Source organism: Aulonocara sp. 'chitande type north' Nkhata Bay, linkage group LG22 (genome assembly GCF_057382095.1).
Source record: "Aulonocara sp. 'chitande type north' Nkhata Bay isolate Kocher_YH1m ecotype deep benthic linkage group LG22, A_spYH_male_GT1.1, whole genome shotgun sequence".
NCBI lineage: Eukaryota > Metazoa > Chordata > Actinopteri > Cichliformes > Cichlidae > Aulonocara > Aulonocara sp. 'chitande type north' Nkhata Bay.
The window spans coordinates 29,411,663-29,425,859 of record NC_141364.1 but is presented as its reverse complement, the minus strand read 5'-3'; the positions used below and the strand labels follow the sequence as shown (position 1 = coordinate 29,425,859).

At 39.5% G+C, this 14,197-nt stretch overlaps 1 protein-coding gene across 5 annotated transcripts in view; it reads right to left on the bottom strand.

Moving 5' to 3' along the window:
* Nucleotides 1-14,197, bottom strand: part of trappc9 (trafficking protein particle complex subunit 9) — a 238,906-nt gene that overhangs the window by 174,705 nt on the left and 50,004 nt on the right. For all 5 annotated transcript variants that reach the window (XM_086279548.1, XM_086279549.1, XM_086279545.1 and 2 more), the window contains 3 exons: nt 11,345-11,471; nt 11,031-11,163; nt 8,475-8,638 (listed from right to left, as the gene is read on the bottom strand). In XM_086279548.1, coding sequence (XP_086135674.1) covers nt 8,475-8,638; nt 11,031-11,163; nt 11,345-11,471 — 424 coding nt within the window. The remainder of the gene's footprint in view (nt 1-8,474; nt 8,639-11,030; nt 11,164-11,344; nt 11,472-14,197) is intronic.

Here is a 14,197-nt window from a genome sequence, read left to right as displayed (position 1 = left end):
TTAAACCACTTACAGTGACTGGGGAAGAAGGGAGACCAGTTCCCTGTCCTTTACAGTCCATCGTCACATTAAATTTGTATGCAGAGATTTCTCAGGATTCTACCATCTGAGATTTTACACACTGCACATTTAAAAACAAGGATGCAAATAAATTACATGTGAAAACATCTGAGTTGACTGCTAAACTGTTAAATAATACAAGTTGAAGTGTACAATTCCTCATTATTAAATAGTGGGACATTAGTAGAAATCTTACCCAACCAGACTAAAAATACATAGTCGCTAAAATGTGGTCATTTCTTCTAGGGCTTGCCTTATTTAAGCCACACTACTTGAAGCTGCAGGGGTTTCACAAGTGACAGCAACAAAGAAGATGAAGTTACACAGAAAAGAAGTGGATGATCAACTGCACTGCAATCCAATTAGGGGGTAAGGTTGTATCATGCAGCCCACCAGGCTGTTCTTCCTCTGAGGCAGCATGTTTGTTTTGGCCTAACAGTCATTTTCTGACTAGAAAGCTTTAACAAAAGGCTTCATCAAATAACAGCGGGAGCTTGTTATTCAATATATGAATTCTCTCTACTCCAATACATGAAAATCATCTACATCTAGAATAAAATTTGAACAACTACCTACAAGTACAGCATTCCAAATGTAACATTACCCGCAAATATAAACTCAACATCTTAATTCAGAGCTTCTGTCCCTACAATCTACACAAATGTGCCACTTGAGTTAATTATTACACCTTAAGATGACCAAGTGTACCTTTTTTGGCTATAGATAGATAGATGTATATATCTACTAATTTTTACGCAACTTATTCAAGATTTAAAGATGCAATATGAGGCGAGAATTTAAATTTCACAAAATATTTAAAAAATAAAATTTGATAATTCGTTTTTAAAGCCTTCCCGTTTCCTTATTTGTTTGGGTTAAATGAGAAGCACATAAGTAATGCAGGAATCAGCACTGCCTAAGTTGGCTGCATTTGCAGGTTCAGATGTAAAAACAGATACAGCTTTGAGCCGTTTTTAACACTAGAGCAGTGCTATTGAAACACCAGTCCATTTTACAAGTGTATGTATAACTCGTAATAAAAATATATAAAATCCTTGATCTCAAGTTTGGACCTTTTTTAAAGGCTAAATTTGTAACGTAATGTACTTTATTTTCTAAGAATGTAGGAATACATTATTTATCAAGGCATCTACTGTATGTTCCAAAACAGATTAGATTCAGTGACTCTGACAAACTTGAGACACAAAGACGACATCTCTTTGTTGCTCTGCCCAAATCCTCTTGTTGCTTAGTGCACAGTTTCTTTTCCTTTCAGTGTCTGTGGTTGATTGACCGCAGCTGACAGGCTGCTTGTCAGCGTGACCTCCTGCCTATGGCACAATGCTGATGCATCTGGTTTATACAAGAGTTCACGGCTGTACAAAAACAGTATTCGGTATTTTATTATTACTCCAAAGATGAATGAGCATAGCAAATGTTTAATTTCACTTGGACTTTAGACAGTCTCAACTCACTCTTAGCCACGATAGGCTTCAGAAAACACTCGTTCAAACAAAAGATGAAACTTATCTGAGCAAACAGAAGTTTATTACAATTTGACCAAAGCAGATCAAATGAATTCATGCATTTGAGTCATTTTTGTACCACCTCTCTCCCTTCTCAGCTATTGCAGCTCTAAGAACAACCAATACAATACTATAATACTGTGTAGATTGGTAGAAAGAAAATCCATAAAAACTCAATAGTGCTTCTAGACTCAGTAGTACTCACTTCAAATGCACCAACTACCACAGACCTAAAGCAGAACACTGGAAAAATATCCAAATTAAACTACTACTACTGTAAAAATGTTTCCTGTCTATTCAAAAATTGTTCCTAGTAACAGTGCATCCTGAGTGCATTATTCAATAAGACCATTTAAACCGTTTCAACAGGCAGTATCATCACAGACAGCCTTGAGGAGCAAAGCAAAACTAAATTGAATTTTTTTTTAAAAGATGTCCTGTGACACACTACAGACGGAAGCCGATCTGACATTAAAATGGCCTTCAAAGGTCTCACAGCTCAGATGTGATACTTTATTGGTTACAGGGTTTCTTTCTTTGTACTGTAACAAAGCCTGCAACACTGCACCCATGGAAATAGGAATGCAATCTGGATTGTGGTCATTGTGTCACAATTAGATCAAAGAATGAGAGGGCTTCATGCAATTATGATGTATATTACCTGGAACTTGTTGCGTACAGTAGATGTTACAAAGCAGAAATAAAACATACAAAAGTTAGCTGGAAAGTTAGCATGAAAGAAATGTCTAACCAGGAGAAGTCAAACAACAATGTAATATTATGTGCACCTAGGAACTCCACTGTTCTACTGGGTCAGAATGCCTTTGGCGATCTGAAGGTGTGATGGGGCATATTATTAGTTTTCCCAGTTTAGGTTTTTGTGATTAGTTTCTCATTTAGTTGGATTTCATGTTTGGTTAACGTTGTGTTTTTGGCCCGAATAAAAGGCACACTTTTTGTTAAAATCAAGTTCCATTTCCATGTTTCGTTTGTCTGCATTTGGGTCCACTGCTGTCTCTACTCCACGGAGCATGATGGCTTGAGGTGTGTGGAAGTTTGCCCAACCAGTATGTTGGTATTTTGTGGACTTGGAGAATGTGCTGGAATGCATCCAAAATACTTGGTTCACATTTCTCAAAACAAGTTAAACTCATTCCTGAAGGGTGTTGGACTTCACCAGTTCTTTATCATCTGTTCAAGTGTTGCTCAAGTGTTCGAGCCACGTGGAGATCGTCAAGTACGGTGGTCTCAGGATTTTGTCTCTGCTTCTTGCAGATGACGTGGTTCTGTTAGTCTACCAAGCCATCACCTACGGCTTGCACTGGAGTGGTTGGCAGCAGAATAACAAGCAGCTGTGGTGAAAAATCTTCAAGTTTGAGACCCAGTTCAAGACTAAAGTAGAGGCAGTTCAGGCATCAGACGATGATGCCTCCTGGGCGCCTCATAGGTGAGGCGTATCTAACAGTCTTAGCCCGTGGGACCAGAGCAGACCCAGGACATGCTGAAGAGATGTCCGTGAGGTCGCTTAGGAATGCCTCAGTGTCCACCGAGAAGAGGTGGAGATAACTGCAGAGAGGGAGGTCTGGGCATCTCTGGTTAGACTGCTGCCCCTGTGACCTGGACCACGGTAGGCAGCGGAAATTGGATGGTAGCTTGCCTTTTAATGTACAGAGTGTGAGTGCATTAGCAACTCAGATTGAGATTTGATGCACAGCCCTATTTCAAGCGTTAAGAGTAATGTGTTGATCACAGCCAGTATTAAACAAAGCGACCATATCTGTGAATTAAAGTGACCATATCTTTAATGCATTTAAAAAGGATGCCTAGAAAGAAACTTTTATTTCCAGATGGTAACAAAAAAAGCCCTGCTTTCATGTGCATTTTCATGCATTTGATGGTTCACTGATATTGACTCTAAAAATTGGGGATACTGATGTGTCAGAAAGATTTATAAGTCCTATTGTTGAGAATCAGAGAATAAAACAGGAAAAGAAAAAAAAGAAGACAGGAAAAAGGCACTTGTGACTAATGATGACCTAAAAGCACTAAATAAGTTATACCATAACTACACTTTCAGGGGGGCTCAATGGATAAGTGCTACTGTTGTTGGTCTGACTACGAATACTGGTCCTTAGCAGACAAAAATTTAAAGGAAAAGAAAAAGAGAATCAGTTTGAATCAGAGGAATAAGAAGAACTGAAACTGGAGAAGATAAGCATTCAAAGAAGAGGAAGGACTTGAAAGGGCTGGATAAAGATAAAACAGCAAAGACTTAAAAACAAAAGAAGAACAGAAGATTTCTTTCACAAGGAATTTGAACAACAAAGGAGGAGAAGAGAAGAGCTTTCTGCTGTATCTTCTTTGGACAATTAAGAAGTTTAAGTACTTAAAACAAAAACCTTTTTTATAGTTGGACCTTTTTCACATAAGGTCTTAAACACTGTAGCTCTGAAGAATTGTATAAGATAATAACACTCAGCATATAAAAAAAAAAAAAGACCGGTTGTTGGATTTAATGATACTGCTCAAATCCTTGGGTAGAGTAATGATATTTCATCTGTGTCTTTGATATTATTGAGGCACTGGATGTTTCAAATTTGGACCCAGAATATTTATCACTTCTTCATCCAACTCTGAAAATAACATTCCCTGGGAGGCAACGCTATATTTGCAGCATAAAACAAACAAAACGGTACCACAGTTTTATTTCAAAGAGAATGCTTTGTTAACTAGAGAGACTACGTTGTTCCTTGGAGTCCAGCCAGCAGGGAGCTTGGATGTGTGAGATGCAACAAGCTTCTAAGAGGTAGACATCAGTGGATTACTGTGTTCAAATCTTGTAAGTCTTGTACCATTTACCATTGACCAGCAAATTACTATCTATCTTAAATCAAAAACTGGGCAGCGCTTTTATATAGAAGGCAAGAGTAAAGCGCAGCACCTCTCTCATCCTGCTGTCGCTGAGTTATAAATTCTACATCAGGACTGGACACCAAAGGCTTGTGCCATCTCTACACAATAGAGTCTTCAACATATGTGAAAGACCAAGAAAAGTCAGACTAGACTGACCGCATGAGTGTTAACCCTTGGGCAGAGGAGGCATGGAGCCTGTCATCACAGAATTTTGAAGCCATTTCAGAAAAGTCAGATCAGTTTCAGATAAAAGGAAACTGCTCCCAGCTTCTCCTCCTTCACTCATCGCTGCGTGATTAAACTCCCACTGATACCACAGGGAGTCAGAGTGTTTTATAAAAATAAAAAAAAAGCTTCAAGAAATCTTTCCTTCATTTTAAATGTCTGTATTTCTGAGGCTAAACTGAGGATATACAAAGGTATTTTCTTGGCAGGATCTACTTTAGTATGTGGGGAAGAAAGGTGTTTTTGTCAGAATTAACAAGTGAAAATGTCAACAGACTTCTGTCTGCATCTGAAAAAAGAAAAATGTAAAATTGAATTTACATAGCGACACAGGAGAGAGTAATAGAAGCAATATTTTAAAAGCTATGATAAGTTTTGCTCTTGGTAGTGTTGAATAATTTAGGGTACTCGTTATAAATTAAAATAGTTTACAGCAAGAATAACTGGAGTAGCATTTTACCAGTGGAGACAGCTCCGAGTAAAGAAATCAATAATGATTTTAAATATGGTCAAGTGACACTGGTTTCTCATAAACTGGAATGCTTCCAGCTATTAATGCTAATGCAGTGGTTCAGTGTCAGAAAACGAAGCACTTGGAAATAACCCACAATAACCGGCGTCATTATTTTTACGTTTTGTCCAATAAAAATTTGCCAGTATTTAGACTTAATGGCAGTTACTTTACAATAATATGTGATAAGCATTTCACTACGTACCAAGGTGTTTTCTAAACCAATGTGCCACATTTAGAATCACCAGTTAACAAAAAAAGCCTGCCTTTGTATTGTGGGAGGACGCACCAAAGCCACAGAAAGGACCCAGCCAACCCGCGGACCTGAACAGTGGTAGCCACTGCACCACCAAATTCTCAGGACACACACTGGCTTTCATGTTTTGTTTACTACAGAGAAAACTTTCCGAACACTGTCACCTGGAGATGGAATTTTGAGTCAGATTTTGAACTTGTATAGCTTAGAACAAACACGCACACACAGTATATATATATATATACACATTACCAGTCAAAAGTTTGGACCTTCTCATTTAATGTTTTTTCTTTATTTTTGCTACTTTATACATTGTAGCTATATACTGAAGACATCGGATAACATAAAGCAAAATCTCTGGAATTATGTAGCACAGAAAAAATTGGATGAATAACTCTAAATATGTCTTGCATTTTAGATTCCTCAAAGTAGCCACCCTTTGCTTTGTGCAATTTATTGCTTTCTAAATGGGTTTGGGACCATCAGGTGTGTTGTGCAGAAGTCAGGTTGATGCACAGCTGGCAGCCCTATTTAACAACTGTTAGAATTCATATTATGGCAAAAACCAATCAGCTAAGTAAAGAGAAACGACTTTAAGCACTGAAAGTCAAGGAAATCTCACATTAACAGCACCTCGGATCAGAGCCCAAATAGATGCCACACAGAGTTCCAGTTCAGACACATCTCTACATCAACTGTTCAGGAGACTGCGTGCATGGTCCCCGCCGTGCATGGAGGAGGTGATCAACAAGTGCTCAACATCTGTGGGAACTCCAAGACTGTTGGAAAACCATTTCAGGTGACTACCTCATGAAGCTCATTAAGAGAATACCAATAGTGTGCAACAAAGGAAATCTCAAAGGGGGGCTATTTTGAAGAATCTAAAATACTAAACATGTTTTGATTTATTTTCACATTTTGTTTACTACAGGTTTTTCCAACTTTAACAGCTAGCATATATTCTTTCTTGCTGAAAGAATAACAAAAATCACTGATGACTCGCTTTTAAATGAGAGCAGGTACACGGCTTCTGCACAAAGACGTAAACACAAAGCGCAGACCCGCAGATCAGAATCAGTGAGATGTCGCCTTTCTCACCCGACGGCACGGACACGGTCGGGGCTGAAAGCAGACAGCTCGCTGATTCTGATGTTTCGGCGGGTCCGCACTTTGTGTTCACACCCTTTTTGCGCTGATTCTAAATCTGTTAGTTTTATCTCTCTCCAAACAATATTGACCGAACGAGCAGCAAACGAAGATCCAAACTAAGCTTCACATAAACATCGTCATGGACTCCCTCTGACTTTTGCTGTTTTGCTTCCACCAATTAAATCACACTTCATGCACAGCTCTCTCTCTCTCTCTCTCTCTCTCTCTCTCTCTCTCTCTCTGTACTTCAAGAACAGTTTCCCGTCTATCCCCGAAATCTGTTTTCTGCATTATTCGCTTGCTTGTTACGCACAAGACTACAGTTATTTACAGCGCTGTCGGCCGATGTTTTTTTTTTTTTTCCTTTTACTTACTTCCGAAAAGAAAACCTAACTTCTGCCGTTCAATACTGAACAAATTTAAACTTTTTAAAATTGTACAAAATGCAAAACGCTTAGTCGTGTCTCTGATAAAACCGCTGTAACTTCAGAGGTAATGTTCATAAGTTGATTAATGGTTTTCTTTCGTTTGTGATCTACTGCAGAATATTTTTATAAAATCCCAGTCCAGGAAAATCACCTTCATGTTTTTCTGTGTTTTATCTTCAGCTACTTTGACACAAAAGCATCTGCTGTGACGCTCACACCTTTGATAAAGTCTGGAAAGTGTCAGCTTCCTTTTTATAGATACAAAAATATGTAAATGTATTGATCTGAATTATAATATTTCTGACTGTCTGAGGCAAAATTTCCCAGATTCAAATCGAATTAAATCGAATCGAATCGTGGATCGAATCGATTCTAGAAATCAGTGACGATACCCAGACCTACTAACGAGACAAAGGAAGCAAAACCAGACAGATTAATATAAGACATGGAGCTTCAAAGTAAAACAGGAAACATAACACAGAGACACAGACTTGACATGGGGATACAGCAGACATGGGAGACAGCAACTATGGATCACAGACAGAAAACCAGAAGACAAACAAACAAAACCCACACAGAGAACCTACAATTAAAATAATCCAATAACCCGTAAGACAAAGAAATCTAGAATATAAAGAAACAAACAAAATCAAAGAACCAAAAACATGAAACACTGGGTCGACGACCCAGGCACCTTAACAGGTGACTTACTAAAGCAAAAGCTTGACAATGTTAAAGCAAAGCTGTTTAAAGGACACCCATTGTAGAGTTAATGACAGCTGGTTCCACTCTGATTTAAACAAAAAAGTAACAGCAGGAGACTTTACATTTGCAGCTGCACAGATACTAAAATATACCATCGACAGTTAAGTAAAATAAAAGTTACTTCAACACTGTGCAAACTGGAGTAAATGCCAGACAACTTTGTTTTTCAAAAGAATAAATAAATTGCCTCCTTTTTCCACACAGACAATTAAAGGAGAACAAAAGCCAGCGAGTGACAGAGAAACAGAGTGAGGGGGACTGCAGAGATCAGACGGCCTGAGCAGGTGTTGAACAAAGAGACAGAACACAGACTGGAAAGCCACAAGAGCATGAAAGGTCCCCATGCACATACAACAAGGTAGCGACCCCTGCAGCACTGTGGACAAGCAGGCTGCAAGAGGCTGGAGCAAAAACTAAGTGGACAGTAAAGTCCATCAAAGCCTATTGCAACTACAACACAGATAAGACACTCAATGCACTCTGATTGTTTTAGCACATTTTTTTTCAATCCACATTTTCTTCTGCAATCCTACTGTGTTTTGAACTTTCACAATTTCGGTTGTAAATCTAAATCGAGAGCTAGAAAATTGAACAAAAAGGTATAATAAACAGACTTGGCTCATCTTGCTGAGGGTGCTTACCTTTGGTGCTGACAATCTTAGAAGTGAGCTCCAAAGTCTCTATGTCCTCAGATCCAATGTTCTCTAAGGTGATGGTCAACTGCTGCGTCTCTCCGTTGAACAGCTGGACAGACACGGAGCTAGACAGCTCTTCTTTGGACATGGGGTGAGGTGTGTAGGCTGACCTGTAGGTAGGTTCAGAGAAACACATGGCCATTATAACTAATCACAGATTAGGTGAATAGCCTTGAAATACAATCATATATGCATCATGTGGTATGTAGAAGTCTTGAGCCACCCCCCCATTTTATTCAAAAGAGAGTTTAAGGTGCTGCTTCTCAGGATAGATGAAGGTGTGTGTGTCTCCTCATATATTATGTTAGCCTAGCAGCTAGCCACGACATAGATAATTATTTCAACCTGTCCTATTTCACTAAGCTTTCAAACACTGCTGCTATTTAGCTTTACATCTTAATTTACAACCAAAGTTAAAGCAGTGCTCTATCTTGCTGGAAATGGTATATGATCTTTAGATGTCAAATTAACTAGCTAACTTACAGCCAACATCTGACCTTTCTAAACCTCATAAATCTTCATTTTCATGGAAGCCTGAACTTTAAACTTTATTGTAGCATGTCTGAGAACAACCACACCGATCATTTTATTGAAGCTGTAAGATTAACTTGGAGCCTTTTCAGTGATGCTTCAGCATTCATTTGCACTGAATGAGCATCCATCCATTCTCTTCTGCGTATCCAATTCAGGGTCACGGGGGGGGGGGGGGGCTGGAGCCTATTCCAGCTGCCTTAGGGCAGGAGGGGTACACCCTGGCTAACACAGGGACAGACAACTATTTGCAGTCGCATTCATACCTGTGGGCAATTTAGAATTATCACCTAACCCCACTAAATACATGTCTGTAGTGGGAGGAGGCCAAAGCACCTGGGGAGAACATGCAAACCCCACACAGAAAGACCCTGAGGCCAGATGGTGGGAACTGAACTCAGGACCGTCTTGCAGGCAACAACACTAACCCGCTCCTGCCACATTTGGACTCAGAAATATTATTTTTAATGACATGGGGCATGCCAGCAAAAGATTCAGTCTCCAAACTAGAATTTCAATGTTCTAAAATATTAAAACTACAAATTTTGAGTTAATGTTTAGAATTCAAATGGTATAAATGTGAAAAGTGGAGCCTTAGATACTGTCGTTTAGTGCTGTAGGCAAAAAAAGTCTGTGAGGCACCCTGTAGAGACTCTCAGAGCTTTGAAGTCAAAACTCAAGGTCTACCTGTGCATCCTGTGAGAACACCACACACTAGAGCCAAATATTACACTTCTGTTCGAGTAGACACACGAACTATATTCCAGCATTAGAGAATAAAAAGATTTTCCACATCAAAAGCTGATGAGTGCTGTACTTACACAGGCATGACCTAAATAGTGAATTTTAAAGCAGCTTTCCTGTCAGAATGATTTACAAAAGTCCAGACGGCGTGCATTACCTGCTATTTACTGGTAGAAATCTTACCACGTGACTTCTACTTTCATTTCTCAAATAACACACAATCTTGGGCTATAATGTGGTTCATGACCTGGGTTTAAAATAAGCTTTACACTGTTGATTTCTTTGAAGTGTTTCTGTTCTCACCACAGGATCCCAATATGCTTGCTATGATATAACTTCGGTTTGTAATTGGTATGACCTTAAGACCACTCAGCCACAAAGCGATCCCTTTTTCATAGCTATACTTGAACACAAACATTTCATGAAATAAACACAAATACTAACACAGGCAACTTTTACATAATGGTGTAAACCTGAAACCTGCACATGCACTCGAGGGCAAACTGCATCACGTTGGCCAAAAACACACTACTCAAAATGTTAACTTTTCTTACTTTTGGGCGTAAAAACGATGAGTAGAGAGGAGTCCGTGAGTTGTACAACAGTCGCACATTTGTCATTGTTTTGGCTCTGTACCTCAGCACAATGGATGTGCAATGAAACAATGACCATAAAGCTAAAGTGCTGACTTTAAGCTTTAAAGGTGTTTGAGGGTGTTCACATCAATCATGGGTGAACAAAGCAAGACTCTTTGCCCTTCCTATGTTTTTATGGGAAAATGTTCTTGTCTGTTGACGCAGTCTAACACTTCAATTTACTTTACTAAAGATAAAAATGAGGCCAAAAGGCCAACGCTAGTAGAGAGAAACCACAAAGCATAACATGATTTTCAGTGGTTAAATAATTTACCAAGTAGTTATGAAATACTTTAGCCTTTTGCTGTGGGCATCAAAATGTTGTATTAAATATATGTAACCCAGTCTAGCTAATTTGGCTGCCAGCTAATGTAATTAGTGTTGAAGTGTTATCTTTGTTAAACAGGTGTTGTGAACCACATATAAACCTTTCATCACCCAATTTGGCAAAGCAAGGCTTACCCAGTGTTTACCCCTGGCCTACTGAGACCTGTGACATTATCAGCATAGCAACACAGTCAGATCTTTTCTACACTGACTGTTAGTGAACAATTAGTGTCATAGCAAAGACAGCGTGCAGAGAGTTCCTGACCGTGGCAGTGACGTCTGGAGCTGGAGGCGAGGAAGAGCGGGAATGACCTCCACTAAACAGCCGCTAGTCTTCACACCAGGCAGGCCATCCAGCAGGCAATCACTGGTTACACCAAACACTGACGTGTGGTAACCTGGGTTCAAATAGAAAATAGAATCTTTAGTGGATGAAATTACTGGAGTGGAATGGTGAACCACTGACCTTTAAAAAGGAGTCTGACTCAAAAGTGTGTGCAAAAACACAAGCTAATCTTTCCAGCTAATTATTATGTGCAACAATCCAAGTAATGAAAAAATCTTTTCAGCCACACTGACCGTTGACAGTAATGTTCCCGGCTGTACGTGGGACGCCAACCAGAGTAACAGGGTACAGGCCAGACTCGGCAGGCAGAGACAGCGCTGCAGGCAGAGATTCAAATTCTACTCCAGAGGTCAGCAAACCCTGAATGCAACACACAAAAGGAGTAGGAATGACCAAGATGTAATGCAGAAATCACAATCGGCAAAAGCCACTGTGCCAAAACCAAGGAAAACTGACTGCAAAACCAGTCTCTCATCTTTTGGCCCAACACGGTTCCTCATTTGTTTTCCTTTTGAAAAAGCAGAGTGAGGTGCAGCAGATCAATTTTCCAACACCAATTCCGTGTGAAGTATCTCTCAAAACATTTCAAATGATCCATCATCTTAATCTATCCACGATGTCCTGAAGATTAAATTTCTGGCGGAATGAGATGGCCATTTCCATGGAAGAAAATCATTCTCTGCGGGAAATGACCATTTGAGCCATGTATGCCTGAGAGGTGAATGAAAATAAGTCCTACTGATGACAACACAGAAGGAAGGGGGATCAAAAAGGTTTCAAATTCAGCTGGCCAAATCCAGATATTATAGAGAGCAGCAGATTCTGTTCAAGTGTTTTTTATGCATTACAAAATCTTGCACTGGCCGTCCAAAGGGTAACTTTGAACCGTTAAATCAAAGTGTCTGAACTAAATTGAAATCAACTGTAAGATGTTGGTGATGTGAAGAATAGCTCAGATAATATTTCTGGTTTATTACACCTACAGCTAAGCCATAGATATCAAAATGATTATTTTGAAGTGTGACAGGTCAAAAAATAAATTATGATAAATTGCTGAAGGTAACGTTAACATTAAGACCTTATAAAAGGTGAAAATCTTGTAGAAATTAATTGGATCTTATATGTGAAAGAAAGAAATTGAAAAGTCCCAAAAAAAACATTAAAAAAACAGACATTGAAAACAGACATTAAAAAAATTGAAAATCTCTCTCGCAAAACATCTCACTACTTTTAAAATTAGATCAATTCTGTCTCAGAATGATGCTGAGAAACCACTTCATGAATTCATCACTTCCGAACTGGTCCATTGTAATTCATTATGAGGCTGTTCTAAATCTCTCCACTCACTACAGTGGGAGTACCATCAAGGACTAGGAAGAGAGACCATATTTTCCCCACATTAGCTTCTCTCCACTGACCCAATTAAATCCAAAACTGAGTTTAAAATCCTTCTCCTCACATTCAAAGTCTTCAAAAACATCAGGCTCAATCAAATCTTAAAGACTTTTTAAGTATAGTATTCATATTGTCCAAAAACGCATATCACTTTCAGGCTGCAGGCTTACTTCTGGGTCCTAGAGGACAAGAAAGAAACAGTGGTGAACCAGTGACAGGGTCATGGGCAGGCAAGCCTCGCTGATGCACAGCGAAGGCTGATTGACCTCAGTGGTCCAATCTAACTGATGAGCTGCTGTAGCTGAAACTGCTGAAAAAGTTTGTTGACTCTGATAGAAAGGAGTCAGAATACACAGAGCATCAGAGTTTGTTGCACAGCTGCAGACCGGTCAGGGTGCCCATGCTGATCTCCATCCACCACCCAAACTGCCACGTACCATCTACCCAAGTATCGTTGCAGACCATTCACACCCTTTCATGGAAACTGATGACAGTGGTGTGTTTTTAGCAGGATAATGCGCCCTACCACAAAACAAAAACTGTTCATAAATCATCTGAGGAGCACAACAATGGGTTTTAGGCGTTGATCTCCAAATTCTCTGTGTCTCATTCCAATCCAGAATCTGTGGGATGTGCTGGACAAACAAGTCTGCTGCATGGTGCCCCCATCTCATAACTTGCAGGACTTAAAGGATCTAAAGTTAATATCTTGGTGTCAGATACCACATTACACCTTCAGCACTGCTTCAGGAGTCTAGCAGAGTCCTCAACAGGTCAGGGCTGTTTAGGCAGCAAAAAAGGGACCGATACAATATTAGTCAGGTTGTCATAATATTATACCTGATCAGTGTATATGCTGCAGCATATCATTAGTGTTTCGTTCTGTCTCCTTATGCTCTCGTTGGTTGTTTTCTCTTTCCCCAAACCCCGAACCTCTCACACCAAATGCATCTCTCTGAGCCTGGTTCTGCTAGAGAATTATTTCTATGAAGGGGAGTTTTTCCTGCCCACCATCGCAAAGTGTTTGCACAAAGGGGCTCCACTGATTGTTGGTTTTTCTCCCCTATACTGCAGGGTCTTTACCTTAAAATATAAAGCACCTTTATGCAGCTGTCATTGTGATTTCTTGCTATATTGTTGACCTGAAATGAACTGAAATGACTTGAAAAACACTAAAAATGAGTCATCACTCAACATTGCAGTCCATAGTGACATCTACCACCAGGTACTAAATGTAATTGCACTAGAAAAAGAATACATGTATCATGGAACATCAATTAAATCAGGCTAGATACTAAAATCCTTATTTGAGAGATTCAGTGAAAAACCTACTACACACTTACTGCCACAGTAAAGACAGTAACTTCATGACTGTTCTGGGGGACAGACATTGATCTAAGCAATAAGAAGAATGTGGGGAAGAAACGTTTCGTCACTCAACCAAGTGACTTCTTTGATTTGGAGCAACACACTTTTTGAATTACACCATCAGCTGATACAGAGGTCGTTCAAATGACTGTGATGAATGGCTATGGATAATTGTTGGATTCTGACCCCTTACCAGTCTGTACCGCATACTGGGCATCCAGCCGAACACTTCTGTTTGAGCTCTGCTTCCACAAGGACAGATACAGAAACGTTTTACCACCTCAAGACTTTTTATAACATTTTGTAAAACCTTCCAAGGTATT